At 51.5% G+C, this 21,670-nt stretch overlaps 7 protein-coding genes across 7 annotated transcripts; 5 read left to right on the top strand and 2 right to left on the bottom strand.

Annotated features, from left to right (window-relative positions):
- Positions 1-97: 97 nt before the first annotated feature.
- On the top strand, positions 98-3,425 carry N7446_008170 (uncharacterized protein; the record flags this gene model as incomplete). Its single annotated transcript, XM_058516915.1, has 7 exons — positions 98-184; positions 239-578; positions 631-2,205; positions 2,258-2,813; positions 2,864-2,985; positions 3,036-3,320; positions 3,400-3,425. The coding sequence occupies 7 exons, from the start codon at positions 98-100 to the stop codon at positions 3,423-3,425; spliced, it is 2,991 nt and encodes a 996-aa protein (XP_058370561.1).
- An 876-nt stretch (positions 3,426-4,301) lies between these two features.
- On the bottom strand, positions 4,302-5,316 carry asf1 (nucleosome assembly factor ASF1; the record flags this gene model as incomplete). The annotated part of the gene is made up of 4 exons (XM_058516914.1): positions 4,302-4,680; positions 4,748-5,056; positions 5,110-5,149; positions 5,208-5,316. The coding sequence occupies 4 exons, from the start codon at positions 5,314-5,316 to the stop codon at positions 4,302-4,304; spliced, it is 837 nt and encodes a 278-aa protein (XP_058370560.1).
- A 423-nt stretch (positions 5,317-5,739) lies between these two features.
- rna14 (cleavage polyadenylation factor subunit RNA14) lies at positions 5,740-8,967 on the top strand (the record flags this gene model as incomplete). The annotated part of the gene is made up of 5 exons (XM_058516913.1): positions 5,740-6,612; positions 6,665-7,096; positions 7,150-8,149; positions 8,201-8,899; positions 8,954-8,967. 5 exons carry the CDS (start codon positions 5,740-5,742, stop codon positions 8,965-8,967), a joined length of 3,018 nt encoding a protein of 1,005 aa, XP_058370559.1.
- A 457-nt stretch (positions 8,968-9,424) lies between these two features.
- N7446_008167 (uncharacterized protein) lies at positions 9,425-9,706 on the top strand (the record flags this gene model as incomplete). The annotated part of the gene is made up of 2 exons (XM_058516912.1): positions 9,425-9,547; positions 9,590-9,706. 2 exons carry the CDS (start codon positions 9,425-9,427, stop codon positions 9,704-9,706), a joined length of 240 nt encoding a protein of 79 aa, XP_058370558.1.
- A 1,180-nt stretch (positions 9,707-10,886) lies between these two features.
- Positions 10,887-12,754, top strand: N7446_008166 (uncharacterized protein; the record flags this gene model as incomplete). Its single annotated transcript, XM_058516911.1, has 2 exons — positions 10,887-11,149; positions 11,206-12,754. 2 exons carry the CDS (start codon positions 10,887-10,889, stop codon positions 12,752-12,754), a joined length of 1,812 nt encoding a protein of 603 aa, XP_058370557.1.
- A 991-nt stretch (positions 12,755-13,745) lies between these two features.
- bck1 (uncharacterized protein) lies at positions 13,746-18,590 on the top strand (the record flags this gene model as incomplete). The annotated part of the gene is made up of 5 exons (XM_058516910.1): positions 13,746-14,315; positions 14,360-16,598; positions 16,647-17,927; positions 18,357-18,417; positions 18,476-18,590. The coding sequence occupies 5 exons, from the start codon at positions 13,746-13,748 to the stop codon at positions 18,588-18,590; spliced, it is 4,266 nt and encodes a 1,421-aa protein (XP_058370556.1).
- Positions 18,591-18,976: 386 nt separating this feature from the next.
- Positions 18,977-21,500, bottom strand: N7446_008164 (Golgi transport complex subunit COG3; the record flags this gene model as incomplete). Its single annotated transcript, XM_058516909.1, has 4 exons — positions 18,977-19,759; positions 19,818-20,834; positions 20,882-21,221; positions 21,277-21,500. The coding sequence occupies 4 exons, from the start codon at positions 21,498-21,500 to the stop codon at positions 18,977-18,979; spliced, it is 2,364 nt and encodes a 787-aa protein (XP_058370555.1).
- Positions 21,501-21,670: the final 170 nt, after the last annotated feature.

Genomic DNA, 21,670 nt, shown 5'->3' with positions numbered 1-21,670 from the left:
CGTGTTTAGCTTCTGCATGGCGTCAGCTGTCCCTCTCCACACTTTTTGACTTCTTCCTTCTGATAACCTGCCACTCCAGCTCGCAGGATACTCCCACATGGCTCAGTTCTTGCGAGGCAAGCAAGCCGGTATCCAGAAGGACCTGTCTGAGGGGTTGTCCCCAGATTTGTTCCTCCTGGACGACGTACGTCTTGGCATCCCAGGCATCCTCTTTTTTTACTGACACCGCAGTTTGCAGTTCGCTCGGTGTGGTGTGAACTCACAGATTAGTGCTATCGCATACGATCCTGTTCAATCGCTCCTCGCCATCGGTACCAGTGATACCCAGTTTGGAAGCGGGCAGATCTATGTCTTTGGGCAACGGCGGGTGTCGGTGGTCTTTGAATTCCCGCGCAAGGCGTCCGCGCGGTTTCTCCAGTTCTGCGCTAGCAAGCTCGTGAGCCTCGACTCCAAGAATGAAATCAGCGTTTATTCTTTGGAGACTGGGCGCATGGTCGTGTCCTATGCGCCCCCAGGCCAAGCGACGGCCTTGTTAACGGATCCGAGCTTGGACTATGCGTTTATCGGCTTGTCGAATGGTTTGTTTACTGTCAGTGATCAATGGAGACACAATGACTGACCTTGGAATAGGTGACATTATTGCATACGATTTGGACCGAGAATCAATGACACCTTTCAAAATCCCGAACTTGTGGTTGGAACGCAACCCTCGCGCGCGGTTCTCCCCTGTTGTGTCGTTGGCATTTTCCACACGAGACATCGGCAAAATCCTAGTGGGATACCCCGAGGGAGCGGTGACATTCACGTTCAAGCAGAATATTGCGCAAAAGTTCTTTGTCTACGAGATTCCTCGTAGGGCCCCGGGTGGAGATTCACTGCCGTCCAGCGACGTGCGCAGACCCAAGTTGACCAACGCAATTTGGCACCCGAATGGTATCTTCATTCTCACAGTCCATGAGGATTCAAGTCTGGTACTGTGGGATACGAAGGACGGCCGCAAACTTCACGCTCGAACGGTCCAAACACCCAATGTTGACAGCCCTGATGCTGCCAGACCTGGTTCGCCGGGAGAAGTCCCTGGGCCCAGGGAGCCGATAACAAAGGTAGCTTGGTGTGCCAAAGAAAACCCGGATGATACTGGCCTATTGGTGGCTGGTGGTCGGCCAGTTGGTGAGCAGAGCAAAGGTCTCGTTTTCTTGGACATGGGCCCAACTCCCAACTACCAGACCTCTTCATGGCAGATTCTATCTAGCTACTTTGAGCGCCCACGGCGAGAGATGAAGCTTGCTGTTCCACCAGGGGCTAAAGTTGTCGAATTTTGTCTTATTCCTCGTGCATCGCCTTACTTTAATGGTGCTCAAGATCCGATCGCGCTTCTTGCTGTGCTATCCTCGGGCGAGCTTGTTACCCTGAGTTTCCCCAGTGGACACGCAATTACCCCAACCAATATGCTTCACCCCTTCCTTACTCTCGTTCATCCGTTTGTGAATAAAGCAGTGCTTACTCCCGTCGATCGATCTGTGTGGCTCGGTCTGAAAGAACGTCGCTTGCAGGGCCCTAAATTCGCAATGGGCGGTGCGGAAGCAAAGAACCCTCTCAAGCGCTTTGAAAACCGCAATGTCGTTTCGACGGCTCATGCAGACGGTACCGTTCGTGTTTGGGATTGTGGACATGACGACGAAATTGAAAACGGCGATGTGATTCAAGTTGATCTTGCCCGGGCTATCGGCCGAGTTAACAACATCGAAGTGACGGAAATGTCTCTTGCGAGCGGAACTGGCGAGATGTCTATTGGTCTCAAGACCGGAGAGCTTGCTATCTTCCGATGGGGCAATAACCCCTCGTATGGACATGAAGAACCCCCTGGTGCCAACCAAGGGCCCGGGAAATTGACTCCGATCACCCAGCGGACAGACCCAGGCCTTAAGACAGGACTACTTCCTCTTACTATGTTGGATATGCAACAGGGCCCAGTGACTGCACTGAAGCATGGCCAAGTAGGATTCGTGGCCGTCGGTTTCGAAGGTGGTGGCCTAGCGATAATTGATCTGCGAGGCCCGGCAGTTATTCACACGGCGCATCTGTCCGATTTCATCAAAGCACCGAAGCGGAGCAGCTTCGTCCGCAAGAGCCGTGGCTCGGAGGATATCCATCCTGAATGGCCCACTAATATTGAGTTTGGTGTGATGACCCTGGAAGGCGAAGGTAAAGATCAAACTAAATCATTTTGTTCAAGCTAAGTCTAATCGCAATATAGATTACTCCAGCATATGCTGCTTTGTCGGCACGAGCCGAGGTAATGTGGCAACCTTCAAGATTCTTCCCAGCTCCAATGGCACCTACACAGCTGCTTTCGCTGGAACATCAGCGGTTGATGACAAAGTGATCAACATCATTCCCATTGATGCAGACTCAGGCGGTCTTGCTTTGGCTACACCAAGTGTGGTTGGCAGTTTGAGAAGCGGGATCAAGGTCAATGGCGTTGTAATTGCTGTGACTACTGGTGGCTGCCGAATCTTCAAGCCCCCGACATCAAAGGGTGCCCATAAAGCATGGGAAGACTATATTTGTGACTCGGCAGCGGTCGTCAAAACTGAGGGACGGGGCTACAGCTTGGTAGGCCTATTTGGTGATGGGAATGCCCGCGCATTTTCAATTCCTGGCCTCCGAGATATTGGATGCACCAAGTTCAGTCATATTGCGGACATGCGACGACTTTCAGAAGCATGCATTACCCCAACTGGAAATATCATGACATGGGTTGGTCCTTCGGAACTCGGGCTGTTTAATGTCTGGGGAGGTGGAAACAAACTGTACGTATTTCTAATGGGTTAACTAGATGATGTGCTAATACCCATCGCAGACACCCCTCAAAAGACCGTCTCTACAACCCTGAGGCTGTTCTCCCTCAGCGTCCTACCATTACCAACATCCAATGGATCTCCGGGACACAATATGTCTCCCCAGCAGACATGGATATATTGAGTAAGTGACCCCTGTCAAAGAACGCTTACAACACCTAACATCAACTCCAGTCGGCGGCCCAGACCGACCACCGTCAAAGCGAATGATCGAACAAATGAAGCACGAAGACCAAGAACGCCGACAAGCCCTAAGAGAAGGACGCGCCGCACCGCCACTCGAACAGAGTGGCAGTCAAGAAGGCTATTGGTCTTATATGTCCCGTCAAGTCCAAGAACGCACAGAGCGACTAGGGATTGTCGGAGACAGTATGGACAGGCTCGAGGAGAACAGCAGCAACTTCGCTAGCGATGTTGGCAAATACGTTCAGTCACAAAAGAGGAAGGCTGTCTTTGGCGGTAAGTCGATCTCTGATGGGGCGCGCGGGCCCGAGTGTTCACCCCCTTGCGTGATTGATGCTGACCGGTCTTTTTGTAGCGCTTGGTTCGAAGTTTGGGCTTTAGTTTGTCCTCCTTCTGGGTTCAATGGTTTGATTAGAATGCATACAGTATGGATATGTTTTGTTTGTTTCTTGTCTTTCTACCGCCCAAGGGTGGTTGGGTCAATATTCCTGGGATGTGATATATCACCTTTTTTTACAATTTTAACCTGGGTTTACATGGTGCATTTTTTGTTGCTGTATACCCCGTCCCGAGCTAGCCCGAGCTGGGTGCTGTGCTCTACAGTAGTACAACACGGACCCTAGATGATATAAGGCCGTAAGTAGTCCGTATTCGTCTCTTCAATTTCGGGCCAATGTGATCAAGAACCTGCAAATATGTTATTGAAGGTATGTGAAAGGGGGATTGCCTAACAATGTCCAAAAGGCCACTAAGTGAGACAGCTTCCACTAGTTCTACGTTGCTACGGAAGGGGATAAATAGTAGCTAGTCTAGGGCTCCCTTTTGGCGAATAGCTCGGCGTAGAATGGCAGTCCGAACATTCTTCATGTTGATCTAGAATCCATCGTACACTTTTATGACTTCATTTGGCAGGTCGGAGGGATTCATTGTTACCACCTGGTAGGCTTGTAGGGTGAATGCATCGTAAGAGGCATGGAAGGGGATGTATGCATTACAACGAATGGTCCACTAGTCGCAATCCCTTCAATTTTACATGTATCAGAGCAAAGGAATTTGAATTTCTGATCGGCACTCGTTGAAGTTCAGAAATATGTAAATTCTAGTTCATAGACTATAATCAATTCCCATTTTTCGAGAAGTATGGGGGAGAATCAGTCCTTGGGTCGTAAACGTCGCGTTCTGGCTGTCGTCAAAGAGCATTTAGAAATAAAAAGAAAATAAAAGAAATGCGTGTTCGAATCATTGGCACACCATGATCTAGTGCGCCATAACCTCAGGCTGATGGGCCGGATGAGCAGCCTTCTGCTCGGAGTCATCGCCCATCTCAACATCCTCATCGCCATCACCACCCTCCTCTTCATCGAGGTCATCCTCATCGTCATCACTCTCAGCTTCCAGATCCTCACTCTCAGCATCGGAGGCCTCTTCCTCTTCATCCTCCTTGCCAGCAGGGGCGTCAGCGCCTTCCATCTCGTGGTCCTCGCCCTCAGCGGGCTTGTTCGACTCTTCGAGTTCCTTGAGGAGAGCAGCCTCGAGTTCACGCTCCTCAGCACCGTAGGTACCACTGTCGTCGGCCTGGCCATCGGCCTCGGGCTGGTCAGGCGGGTACTCAGCGGGAGCAGAATCCTCGGTATCCCTAGAAACCATGTCAATTAATGCCCCATAAACAAAAAAAAAAAAAAAAAAAAAACAAGGAGACTTACCACTTGATAGCAAAGCGAGTCACACGGGGCTTCTCAGCGAGGACATTGCGGCGAATTCGCTCGATAATGGGCTTCGAGGGCGGGTCGGTTGCTAGCTCTTCGTTGTCGTACTCGTTGTTAACGTAGTAGCCAACGCGAACGAACTCTCTGCCATCGTAGCTGCAAGTGAGGAGGATGACAGTGACGCCCAACATCTCCGAGCTGGGGATGCGATTGACATCAGGCGCGTCGGCTTCGAAGATGAATTTGTTCACTCCGACCGGGATGGGACCGACGAGGAGGGAGTCGAGTTCTTGGTCATACTCGGAGCTGTTGAAGTCAGAATCTGATGGAATGACCGAGGATAAGTAGGGTGGACTTACGAAGTGGCGGAACCGACGTAGGTGAGCTTCCATTCGAGATCTAAGCAGGGTGTGTTAGAATATTTGACCTCGAAATAGGAGATTCACTTTTTACTCGCCTTTCTGGAGCTGTTCCAAGCACTCGAAGGTGATTTCGAATCGGTAAGAGTCGGTGAAGGCGGCCGGATTGTTGAGGATTTTCACCCCGAGAAGGGAGACGACGGACATTGTGATAAGATTGGTTGTATGTACGTAGTTGGGAGAGGATGAGAAGATTGGGAAGAAGTGAAAGGTATAGACAAGGGGGAGGGAGATGTCAAATAAGAATTATAAAGGAAGAGAAATAAGAAGGGAAACAAACACAGAGGTCCACAAGAATGCAAAGGGACTTAACTCTCGACGGCCCCTCTCAATGCGAGGAGCCCACGATCGACGCGCCTTCGCGTCCCTCGCATCGCGCTCACCGCCCGCACGTGACTCACTACCGGGGCAACCTCAACTCTTCCCTTCTTGCGGCTGAGCTTCTCCAGTGGCTGTGTCGCAAAGCCTCCGGAGTCTTGGTCCTCATTTGATTTGGCCTCACTTCGCGCCTTGACCTTTGCAGCTTCTAACTTCTAACTTATCCAGCTTCTCTTTTCGCAATCGCCCGTCATGGACGATGAAGCCGAAGCCGCTTTTTTCCAAGCTCAACAGTCCGAGACCATGACCGACTCGGCCCCCGCCGAGCTGCAGGAGGGCGATAACTCTGATTCGGATGACTACGACCCGTCGCAGACATTAGGAGATGACTACCCCACTGCCGTACCCGACCATACGCAGGCTCACGATGCCCCCACTGACGCAACTCTCACGGATGATAACACCCCCAATCCCACCGGTGCTACAGACATGGACGCTAGCCAGACAGGCGACGCTCTTGATCCTTCCCAGCAGCCCTCACGTGCTGAGTCTCAGACGTCAACGCCCGTTCCACCATCCGGTGACGCGGCCGAACCCCATTGCACAACGATCGGGGGATTTGAGGTTGACAATGATGAGGATGACAAGGGTGATGCGGACTATGAGCCACCAGCTGTACTTGGAGACGAGAACGCAAATGATATGACTGTGACCATGTCTGAAGATCCCAGTTCAGGAAATGCAATTCAAAACACTTCCCCGGATGTATCATCGCAAGCTGCGCAAGGTCCTATCAGTGGGCCAGATCTCAATAGTTCTTATTCTCCTGCTCCTGTTCCTAATATTGATCCTTCTTCTGTTTCTGGCCAATCTTACTGGGCTGCGCAGGACGTGCAAGCTACAAACATGCAGACCAGTACTGATCCTACCCCTGTACCTGACTCTCCCTCTGCCAAGGGTCGTCTTCCCCATGACCGTGTGGGGATCCTGCAAGACCGCATTGAAGAGGATCCCCGAGGTGATATTCCCGCGTGGTTGGAGTTAATTGCCGAGCACAGGAGCCGCAACAGACTGGACAGTGCCCGTGAGACCTATGAACACTTTTTGAAGGTTTTCCCCATGGCGGTAAGCTTGATTTTCCCTTCTTTAAGATGCAATGTTGCTAATATGATACCAGGCTGATCAATGGGTGGCATATGCTGTCATGGAATCCGAACTTAATGAACTCTTCCGCCTGGAGCAACTTTTCAATCGAACGCTTCTGACAATCCCCAGCGTCGATCTCTGGTCAGTTTATCTGGACTACGTCCGTCGCCGTAATCCTTTGACTACGGATACCTCTGGACAGGCGCGCGCCGTCATCTCATCGGCTTACGACCTGGCTATTCAATACGTTGGTATGGACAAGGACTGCGGAAACATCTGGACAGACTACATCGAGTTTATTCGTTCGGGGCCAGGTACCGTCGGTGGATCTGGGTGGCAGGATCAGCAAAAGATGGATATTTTGCGGAAAGCTTACCAGCGAGCCATTGCCGTCCCAACACAGGCCGTCAATACTCTCTGGAAGGAGTATGATCAATTCGAGATGGGTTTGAACAAGCTTACGGTAAGCCACTCCCCCTCGCAGTTCAACTAGCCTTTACTAACTGTCACTGCCAGGGTCGGAGATACTTGCAAGAGCAGTCGCCATCCTACATGACTGCACGCAGCTCACATACCGAGTTGCAGAATATCACCCGCAACTTGGTCCGTACTTCGCTTCCCCGGTTGCCTCCAGTCCCAGGCTCTGAAGGCGACTTTGAGTTCTCCACGCAGGCCGAGATCTGGAAGCGTTGGATAGCATGGGAGAAAGAGGACCCATTGGTACTCAAGGAGGACGATCTTCCTGCTTTCAAAGCACGCGTTGTCTACGTCTACAAGCAAGCACTCATGGCATTGAGCTTCTTGCCCGAAATTTGGTTCGACGCTGCCGAGTTTTGTTTTTCGAATGAGATGGAAACCGAAGGCATCGATTTCTTGAAACAGGGCATCGATGCAAATCCAGAAAGCTGTCTGCTAACCTTCAAGCGCGCGGACCGCTTGGAAATGGTGACTGATGCCGATCAAGACTCCGCCAAACGAGCAGCCAAGGTCCGGGAGCCTTACGACAAGCTTCTTGATACGCTTTATGAATTGATCAACAAGGCCCGCGCTCAGGAATCTCAAGATATCGCTCGCATCGAAGAGTCATTTGCCCCTCAGAATGCCGACAGCCACCCTCAGAACGGGAACGAGGAGGAAGACGACCCGGAAACAAAGGAAAGAGAGGCAGCCAAGACGGCTCAGATTGAGGCAGTTCGCAAAGCCCATTCCATCCAGATCAATGTTCTCTCCAAGACTGTCTCCTTCGCATGGATCTCACTCATGCGTTCTATGCGTCGCATCCAGGGCAAAGGCAAGCCTGGAGAATTGGCTGGCTCTCGACAAGTGTTTGCGGAAGCCAGAAGGCGTGGTCGGATCACCAGCGATGTTTATATCGCCAGTGCTCTCATGGAGTACCATTGCTACAAGGATCCCGCTGCTACAAAAATATTTGAGAGGGGTGCAAAGCTGTTCCCCGAAGATGAGAACTTCGCGCTCGAGTACTTGAAGCATCTTCTCGACATCAACGATGTTACCAGCAAGTTAATCCCCGCACCATTCTAAGAGAAATTACTAACCAATGCCTAAGATGCCCGCGCCGTTTTTGAAACAACCGTGAGGAAACTGACATCGGTTCCTGAGAATGTTTACAAGGCCAAGCCTATCTTTTCCTTCCTGCACGGGTATGAATCCCGCTACGGCGATCTCACTCAAGTTGTCAACTTGGAGAAACGTATGCGCGAGCTATACCCCGAGGATCCTGCCTTGGAACAGTTCGCCCATCGTTACTCTATCCCCTCCTTTGATCCCACAGCCGTGCGTCTCATTCTATCGCCATCTCAGACCCGGCCTAGGACCACTGTTCCCGGTGGTACCTCGGAATTCCACGAGTCTCCTATGCCACGGTACCTGGAGCCCTCTCTTAATTCCCCAAAGAGACCGTACCCCGTCGACGACTTCGATGATGACTCAAACCGCCCACGAAAGTTCATTCGCGCCGAGTCCCCAATGAGGACCGTCCAAGCTCGGCGTCTCGACCAAAGCAAGCGAGTGCAGCAGTTGAACGGCCAAAACACTTCATACAAGGCCCAAGGCTCTCCAGCCCCTCTGCCTCGTGAGGTAGTGAACTTGCTGAGCATCATGCCTCCCGCATCTTCATACAATATTTCCCGGCTTTCTGCTGACAAGATGATTGATCTTCTTCGTCGCATTGATCTCCCTAGCAACGTCGCCCAGCTTCAAATCCCACAAAATCCCCGCGGGTCAGGTCAAACCCCGAATTACAATGGTAGTCTATCCTTCTTCTGATTGTTTCCAGATACATTTGCTAATATGGCCGTAGGTTCCTACCGTTGAGCTCCCGGCTACCATTTTCCGTCCCGTACGGGGCCCACCATAATTTCCATTTCTGTGTACAATCTCTTGATACCTGCTCTGCAATATCTTCCATTTCCAGGCGCTCAAAATATCCCGATTGTCTTTGACATTAATGACCCAGCCCCTGTTTTTGATGGGCATTTCATGAAACATGGTCAGGGCTCACACGGTTGCTTGGGGCCCCCATTGCATCTTCCATCGGCGTCGATCTATCTGCCATTCTTTCGAATAGGGCCCCCTTTCTCAACGTTTGCTTGCTGGTTGGGGTTTACCCCGTTTCTTTATTGTACAGTCTCGAAGCAATGCAGATAATTTCACAGTTGAATTTCCGTTTCCGTGACAACCTAGGCACTTCGTATCTGATGCTTGTCTAGAATACAAGCTTTCCATGTGTAACTAGTAGCCCTGATCATTCACTGCAGTGGTAAACGAGACAATGTTCTTCAATTGGCTTCGCGCTGAGAGAATTGCGTCTATACTTGGCGCAGTTAACCCCAAGGATAGCACCCAGACAAGCGTTGAGCCTGCGGAAATTTTCACTGAACACCCTTTAACGACTGTACGTCCAGTCTAGCCAGACAATAAGTATCACTATCCATAGCTAGAGGTGCGGGAACTGCACCAAGTGGGTCAGTGTGTGGCTTTACACAGATGGTTCGCAGAGTCTGGTGGCATGGCCACGGTAAGCGGATGTCTCGGCGACAACCTGCCCCGTTAATGAATCCTTCCAGGATAGCGGCGGAATACTATGTAGTTCTAGAAGTTCTAAAGTCCGTGATTGAGGTTATCAGATCCGACGCCAGAGTTTTTATTCCCCACTTTAGTTCAGACGAATCTGTCTCGGAACGCCTTTCTGGAAAATATGAACCTAGAGAGAAGGTAAAATGCGCCGAATCCATGGCAATGTACCGGGAAAACGCAAGTCGACATTGACTAGAGCCACAAGTGGGGAAGGAGAGTCAAATGAGAACGTAAGTCTGCTCACGCTAGGGCGAGACTGTGGCTTAAGCCCCAGGTGAAAATGCAAATCAGCATATCCTAAAGTTCTGAGGTACCGAAGAGGTAGAAGATAGTCGCATGAGCCAAAGTTAAGCTGTGGCTTAAGCCCCAGGTGAAAGTGCAAATCATCATATCCTAAAGTTCTAAGGTACCGAAGAAGTAGAAGATAGTCGCATGAGCCAAACTTAAGTAAGTGATCTTATAATTCTGTGATCTGATAAATCTCTGATCTGATAATTCTGTGATCATCTGATAAGATCCAAGGATCCGAAGAACAATAGAATTCAACCTTCCACAGTACATGTAGCATGTTACTGTCTTACTGTCTTCAAAGCCGAGTACAAGGTCGCCGATTTCGGGTGGATTCCCTGGCATCTGGCCAAGACAGAGTGCCCTTGGCGCGGAAAGTGGTTGCATTCTCTACCGGGGTAGCCGAAAAACGTGCTTGTGCGCCGATTAGGTATATAGGCATGCGTCAATGTTTGTCTGCAGTCAATCTACAATTGCTCTCTACAATTCTATCTGCATCTGAGCACCGACTCTTTGTAGCCGATGTACGTAAATTAACAAACAATGTATAGAGAAAAGTCTGCCGCAAGTGCCGCCAAAGTAATTTGCTTAGCCAAAGTTTACTGACAGCCAGACTTGGCGACGGGGATCCGTTCGCTGGTGTAGTCCAATCAGCCATTTGGGCCTTTCGAGCTGCACTTATCTGATCCGCTTCCTCGGTCACTTTAAGGACTACCGGGCTATACTGGGTTTAGTGCCGAATTAATTAGGGAGCTGGAAGTAAATTTCAACACCTGGTCCCATGTAGAAATAGTGGTCCCACCCTCGTTCTTCCTTCTTACACACACACACTCTCTCTCTCTTTCTGTTCCTCCACGATCGTCCTTATAATGGGTGTCATCAACCTGACTCGTGGTCGGAGGGACCATACCGTTGTCGAGGACCTGCGTCCCACCCAGGAGGTCGAGACCAAGAATGAGGTCAATGTCGAACCAAACAGGGTCGATAGTGACCTGAGCAACCTGGCTCGTGCGGAGAAGGAGATTCAGGAACACCCTGATGAAATCACTGCCGGTGCTGCCGCCGGTGTGCGCAAGGCCGAGGCTGTTGCTCTCGTCTGGAGCAAGAAGGCTGTTTATGCGACCTATGCCTGGTGAGTTCTGCAAAGCCCTAGACCTCTACACGCCATCTTAACATCGTCATCTATAGGATCTGGGTCTGCTTCTTCATGCTAGCATTGCACTCTGCCATTGGCAACAACGTTCTTTACTATGCCTACTCCAACTTCAAGAATGCCTCGCAAGTCAGTACTGCCAGCATCCTGGCCAGCATCGTCGGTGGAGTGCTCAAGCTGCCCGTTGGAAAGATCTTGACTCTGTGGGGACGCGCTGAGGCTCTGGTGATCTTCACTGGTGTGTACCTTCTCGGTATTATCATTCTCGCATCTTGCAACAATGCCAACAGCTACGCTGCCGGCTACGTTCTGTATTGGGTTGGATATGATGCGATCTATGTCATTCTGGACATCTTCATCGCTGATACCTCGGGCATGCGCAACCGTGCATTCGCCTTTGCCTTTGCCTCCACCCCATTCATCTGCACCGCGTTCACTGGTTCGTTGGCCGCTGCCAGTTTCCTGAAGACCGCCAACTGGCGCTGGGCCTACGGCGCCTTTGCCATTATCCAGCCCTTTGTGTTCCTGCCTCTGGCAGGTGTCTTTAAGTATTATGAGATCAAGGCTCGCAAGATGGGCGTGCTGCAGCGTCCCTCAAGTGGCCGGACTATCATGCAGTCGATTGTGCACTACATACACGAGTTCGACATTATTGGAGCCCTCATCCTTATGGCGGCCTTCATCCTCTTCCTCCTGCCGTTCAGCTTGGCCAACTACGGCCGCGCCCAGTACGGGGAAGCCTCTTTCATCGCCCCCTTGGTCATTGGTTTCTGTCTATTCTTCGTCTTTGCTGCGTGGGAGAAGTGGTTCGCTCGCACTCACTTCATTCCTTACCAGCTCTTCAGAGACCGCACCGTCTTCGGTGCATGCGCTCTATCGGCTATTCTCTACTTCAGCTTCTACTCGTGGGATCTGTACTACTATTACTTCGTCATGGTGGTGTACAACCTCGATGTGACCATGACTGGCTACATGACTTCCATCTACACCGTCGGCTCCTGCTTCTGGTCGCCGATCTTTGGTCTCTGGATCCGCTACGTCAAGGAGTTCAAGTACACCTGTCTCTTCTTCGCTCTGCCCTTGATGACCCTTGGAGCCGGCCTTATGATTCACTTCCGTGGCTCCGATGGGGACATTGGATACGTGATCATGTGCCAGATCTTCATTTCTTTCGCCGGTGGTATGATGGTCATTGGTGAACAAATGGCCGTCATGTGCGCATCCGATCGCGAGGGCATCCCCATGATGATTTCCCTGGTCTCTCTGTTCTCGAACTTGGGAGGTGCTATCGGCTACGCCGTCGCCGCTGCCATCTACGCCAATACCTTCCCCCAGGCACTACGGAATGCCCTGCCTGAGAGTGCCAAGGACCAGGCGTCGACCATCTTTGGCGGTGGATACCTTGTCCAGATGAAGTACCTTCCAGGTACAGAGATCCGCGAGGCTATCAACTACGCTTATGGCTACAATCAGAAGTATGGATGTATTTCCGCGACCGCTGTTCTCGTACTTGCGATCCCTGCTATCGGTATGTGGAAACACTACCGTGTTGACAAGGAGCAAAACAAGGGTACTGTGCTCTAAGTATAGACATGTGTTCCTTTTTGCTTGCAATGTGTACGCTTATGCTTGGGCCTGGGCTTTTGGCTATGTACAAAATGTGGCATTTGATATGTCAACCGGGAATGATTACGACTCGAAAATACTACTCGCGATTTGGATTTCTGTCGATTAATAGCGCATTAATTTCTTATGCATCTAAGTTGACCAAACGCAATATATGTTCAAGACCTGACGTTAAAATCTAAGAGAAAATTGGAAACTCCAGGAATAGCGTATGGACAAACGAGATCTACGGAAACACCTTGAAGCAATGCAGAAGAGGAATCAAAGAAGGGACGTTGAAGGTACGCGCTACCGATGCTAATTCCCTCAGAGTGAAACTTGGGGAGATTTCAGGCCGGCGTGAAAACAGGGGATGTGAGTGCTCCAGGGCTGGACGTAGTCGGAAAACATACAGTAGCAGACTCCACTCAAGCGGGGCCACGTGACGATCCTCCAATGTTCAGTTAGATGTTAGATATCTTTCTTGAGCATTCCAGTTCCATTCGCGGATTCGTGTTCGAGAAGGTCGACGCAAGGAGTGGTTTCTGTCGCTTCCACCTGCTCATTCTGATCAGCGAAAGGTTCTCGGCTGATATCTGAAGATAAGCGGGCAACGTTGGCGACTTAATATCTTCTGTCTTGCAACTATCCCGACCTGTCACCCAGCCCCCTCGCGATCTCGGTCTGGTCTGCAATTTCGGGCGCGATAATTTCGGGGACGCCGAAACATGTCAAATGTCAGCCGGGTCGGACACTTGATTTTGCATCCCCTGGTCCCTGCTTTGACCATCGTCAAGATTCAATTTTGAATCCCGGCTGCTTGACTATTCCTGATCGCATGATGTGTGGATGATCATATCTAAACGACCCCGACAAGACCTCCATCCGCACCCCTCGGTGTCGCAGCCGAGACAGCAGGACAAACCACCCTGCAGAAGATTACGCGCCAGGGCTGGCTTTGGCCTTCACAATGGACGGACGACAGCAGTATATCCCAGGGCCCCCGCCTTCATCCCAAACCCATCCCATGAACCTACCTCCGCCTCCGCCTCGCCAAGTTGTACCGCCTCCTCCCCCCGGACCGCCTCCAGGGTCGACGTATACCCCAGCGACAGCGTACGGGGTTCCTACAGGGTGGCAGCAGCAGCAAAACTGGGGCAGACAGGCGCTGACCCCAGGCTTCCCACCACCCCCGCCCCCTCCGCTTGCTGGCCCTGCACAAAATCACCATCTAACGTATGGCCGCCCACCGGCTCCGTTATCAATAATCCCGCCACGCCCTCCCAATGAGTCCCAACCGTTGACGTCCGCCACCTACATACCCGGCAACGACACAATTGGAGTCGGCATCCCGGGGCTCTTTGACACTCATGGAAGAGCTCAATATGACCCATATTCGCACTCCGCCACGGCCGAAAGACAACGGTTGGGTATGAACCAACCGCACGAGCTTATCAACACCCAAGCTCCATACAAACTGGACCCAAGCCTCCCCCAACTCCGGGGGCTCGCACTGCTCCCCAATCTTTCGGTCTTCACGGTAACATTCACGAACTGACATCCAACGACAGCTCCCAGCCCCAGGCTGGTGAGATTGTCAAGTCATCAAGCCATCGCCACAACCCGAGCGGTGCGTCGTTGGGTGGTTTGTCGCACAGCGAGGCTGCGATTCAGTGGCCGCTGGAGCGAGTGCTCATTTGGCTCGCTAGAAACGGTTTCTCCAATGACTGGCAGGAGACTTTCAAGTCTTTGGAACTCCAAGGAGCCGACTTCCTCGAGCTTGGTCACGGCTCTGGCGGCCGAGGCAACCTGGGCAAAATGCACCAGGTGGTTTATCCTCAGTTGGCCAAAGAGTGTGGCCGAAATGGTACAAAATGGGATCCTGGCCGTGAACGAGACGAAGGCAAGCGCATGCGCAAACTGATTCGTCAAATTCACGATGGCTCGCAAGATACGGTTTCTACGCCTTTGCAGCCCACACAGCCGAATGCATTCCCTGATAGTAGTTTAGGGTGCTTGTCTAATCATTTCCCCGAACCGCGTTCTGCTGGTCCCATCGCTGGTACTAACGATGTGAGCCCGGAACATCTCACTGCGCTGCAAGCCGCCAATCAGAACCAAAAGCTGGCTGGACAGCGTTCGGTAACAATGCCGGTTCCTGCTGCTCACGATTCGCCGAGGTATGACTCTCCCGCGCGCGAGTCGCCAACCTGGCTGCGATCTGACTATTCGCGCAATGCCCTTGCTGGAATCGGCGAGCATCGACGCCAGAGCCCTTCGATTGGTAGTGAAAGTGGTACAACCCATGGTGGTGCCCTTCGACCCCATGAAGGTAGCCCGAAAAGTGGTAGCCCAGCTTTGCCGCATGTGACACCCGCTTATACGCAACATCCAACATCATCTACTGGGGACTTATCCCTGAAATATGACCACTCTCGGGGGAACAGCACCGATTCCATTCCAGGTGTTGGGCGGGGCTCCACGGCCCGTTACTATGGCAGACAAGGCCAAGAAGGCGCGCGCCCCTCTCCACAAGATGCCTATTCTCGCCAATGGAGTGGAGATACCCCTTCTTCGTATAAAGACCACAGTAAAGGCTTCTTGGGTTTCCTCAAGAAGAAAACAAGACCCAATGACTCCAGTCACCCATCTCCTGAGCAGCAGCAAGACGACTCATCGCCAACTACCAGTCCAGAGACTCGTCCTTATGGGGCTTACCTCCCCTACTCAAAGCCTGGGTATAACTCTAGTGATTTGTCCGTTGGCGAGCGTCCAACTACGGGTACAACAAAGACCAAAAAATGGGCTTTTGTGACCATGGACGGATTGAACTTCCGCCTGGTTGATATCTCCGACATGGAACCCGTTGAGAACCTCCGTGCTGAGATCTGTCGAAACATGGCAATCTCTGACTGGACCAGTGCTCAGATTTTCCTCACGGAGCCTGGCCAGACTGAGCACGAGAATCCTTTGAGCGATGCAAATCTCACCCACTCACGCCGCAGCAAGTCGGATCAATATGGTTCCCTCAAGCTGTTTGTGCGGGGAAATCCTATTCATCCTCCTACTACTCCTCGGGTCGATGGCCTGGGTGTTTCGTTCGCCGACAAGCAGAGCTTGTCTCCAACCGCAACACATCACCAGGTTCACAGAAAGCCACTAGATGAGGACGCCCTAAATCGCATTTCACCGCACCATGCTATGCCAAGCTCTCCATCCTTTGCCTCTCGGCAGACCACGATCAAAGCTCCAGTGAAGACCTCTCCGGCGGAACCCGCTCCAGATCCGAACCAGGGACTAGATTCTGAGAAAGCCGATCTACTCGCCCGCCATGAGGAACATCTTCGTGAAGTTGAACGAAAACAAAAGCAATATTTCCTCTCTAAGGCGCCGCTGTCTCAACAAAAGGCCAATGCTTATGGTGATACTGGCTACAGGCGTAACGAAGTCATTGATTTCGACAGTCCTCGCATTTCGCCTTACGATGAAAAGAAGGGAGAGTCGCTTGTGCCACTTCGCAAGCCGCCAATGGCACCGATTGAATCCAACACCCTCACCAAGGTCAACTCTCTCAGTAGAAGACCTAGCGAGGTTAGCTATCTCAGCAGAAGGCCTAGTGAGCGCCCTCGAACCCGGCCTGATGTCCAACCACACGGCCTTGGGGCTGCAATTGCCAGTGTTGGCCGTATTACAAGTGCCATCGGCACTCCGTTGCCTTCAGTAGCTCCATCTTCGCCTACCAATCGGGATAGCGTAGGCTCAGAGTCGGATCGGCCAGGGACACTTGACTCTGCTGGAACAGTGTCGAGTAAAACAACTTTGGGTGGGTACCACGCCCTTGATTCTTGTTTCTTTGTTAACCATCCATTAGACTCGCGACCCTCTTCCTCGAGGAATTCCCAGCCCGAAGTATCGTTTGCCAATCAACCGTCTGAAAAGGCTGATATTGACGGTCCATCGAGGCCTACATTGCAATCCCGCAAGTCCTTTGGACCGGAGTTCGACTTTGAAGAAAATCAAGTGTCCTTCCAGAGAACTCCCCAGCCAGAAGAGGATTCGGACGACGATTCAGACGATGGTCTTTTCCAAGTTCGACCTTCAAGAACCCAGGAGGAACAGGAAACGGAACCAGAGCCTGACAGAAAGTCAGAGAGGCCGTCTCTCACATTAAAAACTGGAGACCGGCTCAGCAAGGGGCTATCTGTTCGTTTCAAGTCTCCGAGCACGGCCGGTCCCAGTTCTGGAGATGCATCGGATGGCAAGGAACCGTCCTCTGCCACCGCTTACGAACCCGTGTCGCCTGAAGACGAGAGGCTGCCTCGTCGGGATTCTTTTGCCCGAGATGTCTGGGCTAGCAGACCTGCTGTCGAAGGCGTCATTGACAAGCTTGACGACTTCTTCCCTGACGTTGATCTTGATGCTCCTTATTTGGATGAGCCTCCATCGCCCACCCCCAAGGTCACTAATACTGAGCATGATGCAAGTCTCAACGAAAAGAAGGAGACCTCACAGCCTATTCCGCATCCCACTCCCCTTTCTAACAACCCCTATGGATCTGATGCAGCTACCGTCAGACCACCGGACGCTAGTATTGTCGCTCGACGCAATATCGCACGAGGTGGTGGCGGCGGTGGTCTGTCTCGTATGAAGTCCATTCGTCAAGTGGCCCAGGGAGCAAACCGAACGAAGAGTGTTAGTGCTGCTGGTCCTCAAAAGTCGGGTGATCTTCTACGCCGGAAGAGCACGAAAATGTTCGGCGCCAAGATCATGCAAATCAGGCCTCGACCTGGTAGTCGGATCAGCCAGCTCGATCCCATTCCGCAGAACAGTAACCAAGTCACATCGAATGCTGGTTCTGTTCCTCAGCGACAGCCCACTTTCCGTATCATCCGCGGTCAACTTATCGGCAAGGGTACCTACGGCCGAGTATACCTAGGCATGAACGCGGACAATGGTGAAGTTTTGGCGGTGAAATTGGTCGAGATCAATCCCCGCATTGCGGGAACAGACAAAGATAAAGTTAAGGAAATGGTCGCAGCATTGGATCAGGAAATCGACACCATGCAGCACCTTGAACATCCCAATATCGTGCAATATCTCGGTTGCGAGCGTGGCGAATTCTCCATCTCTATCTACCTAGAGTATATTTCTGGTGGATCCATTGGAAGTTGTCTTCGCAAACACGGCAAGTTCGAGGAGAGTGTTGTGAAATCGCTCACGCAGCAAACACTAAGTGGTTTGGCCTACCTGCACGACAAGGGAATCCTCCACCGAGACCTGAAAGCAGACAACATCCTCTTGGATCTCGATGGAACCTGCAAGATCTCTGATTTCGGTATTTCCAAGAAAACAGATGATATCTACGGCAACGACTCGACAAACTCAATGCAGGGTTCTGTCTTCTGGATGGCTCCCGAAGTCATCCAGTCCCAAGGCCAGGGATACAGTGCCAAGGTCGATATCTGGTCTCTTGGCTGTGTGGTATTAGAGATGTTCGCTGGCCGAAGACCGTGGAGCAAGGAGGAGGCCATCGGTGCCATCTTCAAGCTCGGAAGTCTGAGCCAGGCTCCTCCTATTCCAGAGGATGTGTCTCTGAACATTAGTCCGGCGGCTCTTGCGTTCATGTATGACTGCTTTACAATGTATGTCCAACCCCTTCTGCCCTTCACTGCTCTCGATCATAGCTAACGTTTTATCCAGCGACTCGGCTGAACGTCCTACTGCCGGAACTCTGCTCACACGCCACCCCTTCTGTGAATCCGATCCAAACTATAACTTCCTGGATACGGCGTTGTACGCCAAGATTCGCGTCTGAGGTGTTTATTCTTTTCTTTCTCCTTAGCGTGAGCCGGCCTTTACGATTGGTTTTTTGAGTCTTGGTTTTTGTCCTTTCTTTGGATCGTACATACCCCATCCCTGTCTTTTAGTTTTGAAGCGATACTAGATGATTTTTGGGTTTCCCGGTAGTTGCTGTACATACATACTTTGCCTGTGGATCATGACATGAATCTGGGATACTCGATATTTCCTTTACAAGCTGCTGTGCTATGTATATATACATCAGTAACAGGGAAGGGAAAGCATCTGACAAGATCACATATTTATATTTCAGGCTTATGTACAGAGTTGCGCCAGTCCACGCGGTGTCTATGCTCAAGATGCGAAAGGGGTTAGGTAAATTATAAGAAAAGAAGCCACACCCTAAGAGCTGGTACTCAAAAGATCATCATCATCATCCTCAGGAACATCGGCCTGCAAGCCAGCAACGCCAACCCGGAAAACACCCTCGCACCACTCCGCAAAGGTATTAACATCCCAAACAGCATCTTCACGACCCTTCCCCTTCCTACTAACAGAAACACCCTTCCCCTTCTCGGAGGAGATATACTTCTCAAAGAAATCCTCATAAATCTGAATCGTGCGGTCCTGCACAGCCCCAACAAGCGTCTCCTTCATGCGCGTATCATCAATATACTCATTGAGAATCTTCCTCAGAACAGGAACCTCCTTCTCAATAGTCCGACAAGAAGGCAGGATAAGTTCCCCGCGCTGCAGATTCCTCGTATCGACAAACTTAGCCGGCAGCGAAGCAGTCATGCGCGCCGCGAACGCATTGATGAAGTCGTTGATGACAGTCCGGAGCCGCCCGTCCAGCTCGACTTTTGCGTCGAGCATGTTCTCCACAACGCGTGGGATTAGGCCATGGCCGACGAGCCGCATTAGGTTACGCGGGTTGAAGAGGCCGCCGCGTTCGCGGAGTTCCCAGAATGTGCTTGTCACGCCGGAGAAGTCGAAGGAGACTTCTGGGGCGACGTATTCGATGTCGAAGGCTACGATTTGTTGTTTTAGGATTAGGAGGTGGCTCATTAGGAAGAGTTGGCTGTCTGCTTGTGTGGATTTGGCGGAGATTTGGGTGCTGGCGTCTTGGAGGGAGAGGGTTGTTTGGTGGACTATTTGGTGGGCTAGGTCGTCGAAGACGGTGGACTGGGGGTTTGTTAGCTTGCTGGTTTATTCTCTGGGTTGTAAACGATATGGCTCTTACGTTTACTAGGCGGTAGATCCGACTTAAGAGCCAGATTGCTTTTCGTAGAGTCGGGTACCAGCCCTTGAGAGCGGTTTGGGTCTCAAAGTCCCATTTTCCATCTTGCTCTTGTGATTCGCCGTTGTCGTCGCCTTGCTTGGCTGTCATGTCGATCATGGTAGCGGCAGATGTGTCCTTCTTGCCTGAGATCTGGGTGTCTGAGACGGTCAGGGATACTTGGCGGTTGCGCATGGGGTAGTCGATGTCTTCTGGGCGAGGCTTGTATCGTTCAATTTCGTCTTGCAGAACTGCCAATGCGCGGAAGACAAGTCGAGCTTGAACATCTTGCAAGGCTGGCTGAATTAAAACAGAAAAGTCGAGGTGGTTTGTTTCGACTTGTTCTGGCTCGTCTTCTGGGTCCGAGAAATATCGGGTTTGTAGAAGGGTGCACAGTTGGCAGAGTCTGACGATGTCAGACTCGTGGATGATTCGAGGGCGGAGATGGTCATAGAGTGGCTCGCATAGTGTTTCAAGGAAGTCGTATAAACCTCCCTGTCCATGGAACCATTCTCCCCATAGATCATACTCGTCTAGACAAAGTCCACGAATATAACTGATACTTGCGCGAGCAAAGGCAACCAGGTCCGTAGAAGAACTAGGCATCTGGGTAATTTCACCAAGCTTTTTGCGGGCGAGTGGAATGATCAGCCGTGTACGGGTAGCCGAGTAGTTGCTGTGAAGCTCATTCATAAGACTTTGGTATTCGGCTTCGTTGTTTTGGTCTGGGTTGAGTGGTGGAACAGCTCGTTTCTGAATTTCGACCCCAATTTGCTTCAGCTCAGGCGCTCCGACTCTGAACTTGGCATATAAGAGAGCGGACAAGGCTGTGTCGTTTAATTGCTGATCCGAAATCTTTTTGGAGACGCTCTGATAGATATCTTTGAGTGAAGAAACAAAATTCCCTCGGATGAGCGTTAGAGCACGCGTTAACAGTAGTCGATATCTGGAGCGATAAACCTCTGCCTCTTTTTGGTCCATCTGCGTAGGGTTAGCCATGGACATGTTTCGAAAGCGAATCCACTCACATGCGTCTCCATATAGTCCAAGCACACGTCAAGACGTCTCAGCATATCCGAGAACTCCTTATCGCGGACAGTATTTCCTGCACCGGGGGCATTAAGCCGTCGCGAAGCCGGGTCCAGGAAATCATAGTAGTGAAGATTGTTCTGGATCCCATTGGCAAGCTTTGTATCACGTTCCTGGGCGGACAAAAGCCCCTCGCATTGCTTCTCAAAGTTCGATGTCTGGGTCTCGACCGACTTGAACGATTCGGACAAGTTGGATAGGTCGTCCAGAAGGGTCAAGGTATTCGCCAATATTTCGTCAATGTGTTCTTTCGATTGTTCGAGCTCATCTAAACAGTTCCTAGATAAGCTCTAATCAGTAAAGGTTCAAGCCTATATTCAATTAGGGGCCGTACGTGTATTCGTCGTAGCTCTCTTCAACTAGGTCATCTTTGACACCATTGAGCCATTGTGAGAACTCGAGTTCATTGTTCCAACCCGGAGCTTTCCACTGGAGAGGGCCAGGGGATTCCTCCTGCGGCGTATCGAGGGCTGGCTGAGTTTCATATGCGGTAGGTTTGCGCGGCGGGCCAGAGGGAGCGGTCTGGCGGCGGGCTCGTTGCTGTTTTGTGGAAGGCATGGTGCATTCAAGGCCCGGGGAGTGTCTTCGAGATCAACCTGCAGCTCATAGCTCTCTGCTGGCTTTTTCCAGAGTGTATTTCGGGCCGAGTGGAATGTTGAAGCCGACCTGCGATGTGGTCAACTCCGGTCCCACTGTTGAGAGGTGTTCTGCCACGAGCTGCCGCCTCC

Source organism: Penicillium canescens (assembly GCF_028828765.1).
Source record: "Penicillium canescens strain IBT 15451 chromosome Unknown utg000005l_segment0_segment0, whole genome shotgun sequence".
Taxonomy (NCBI): Eukaryota; Fungi; Ascomycota; class Eurotiomycetes; order Eurotiales; family Aspergillaceae; genus Penicillium; species Penicillium canescens.
Note: the sequence above shows the minus strand (reverse complement) of the source record. Positions and strands in the feature narration are given on the sequence as shown.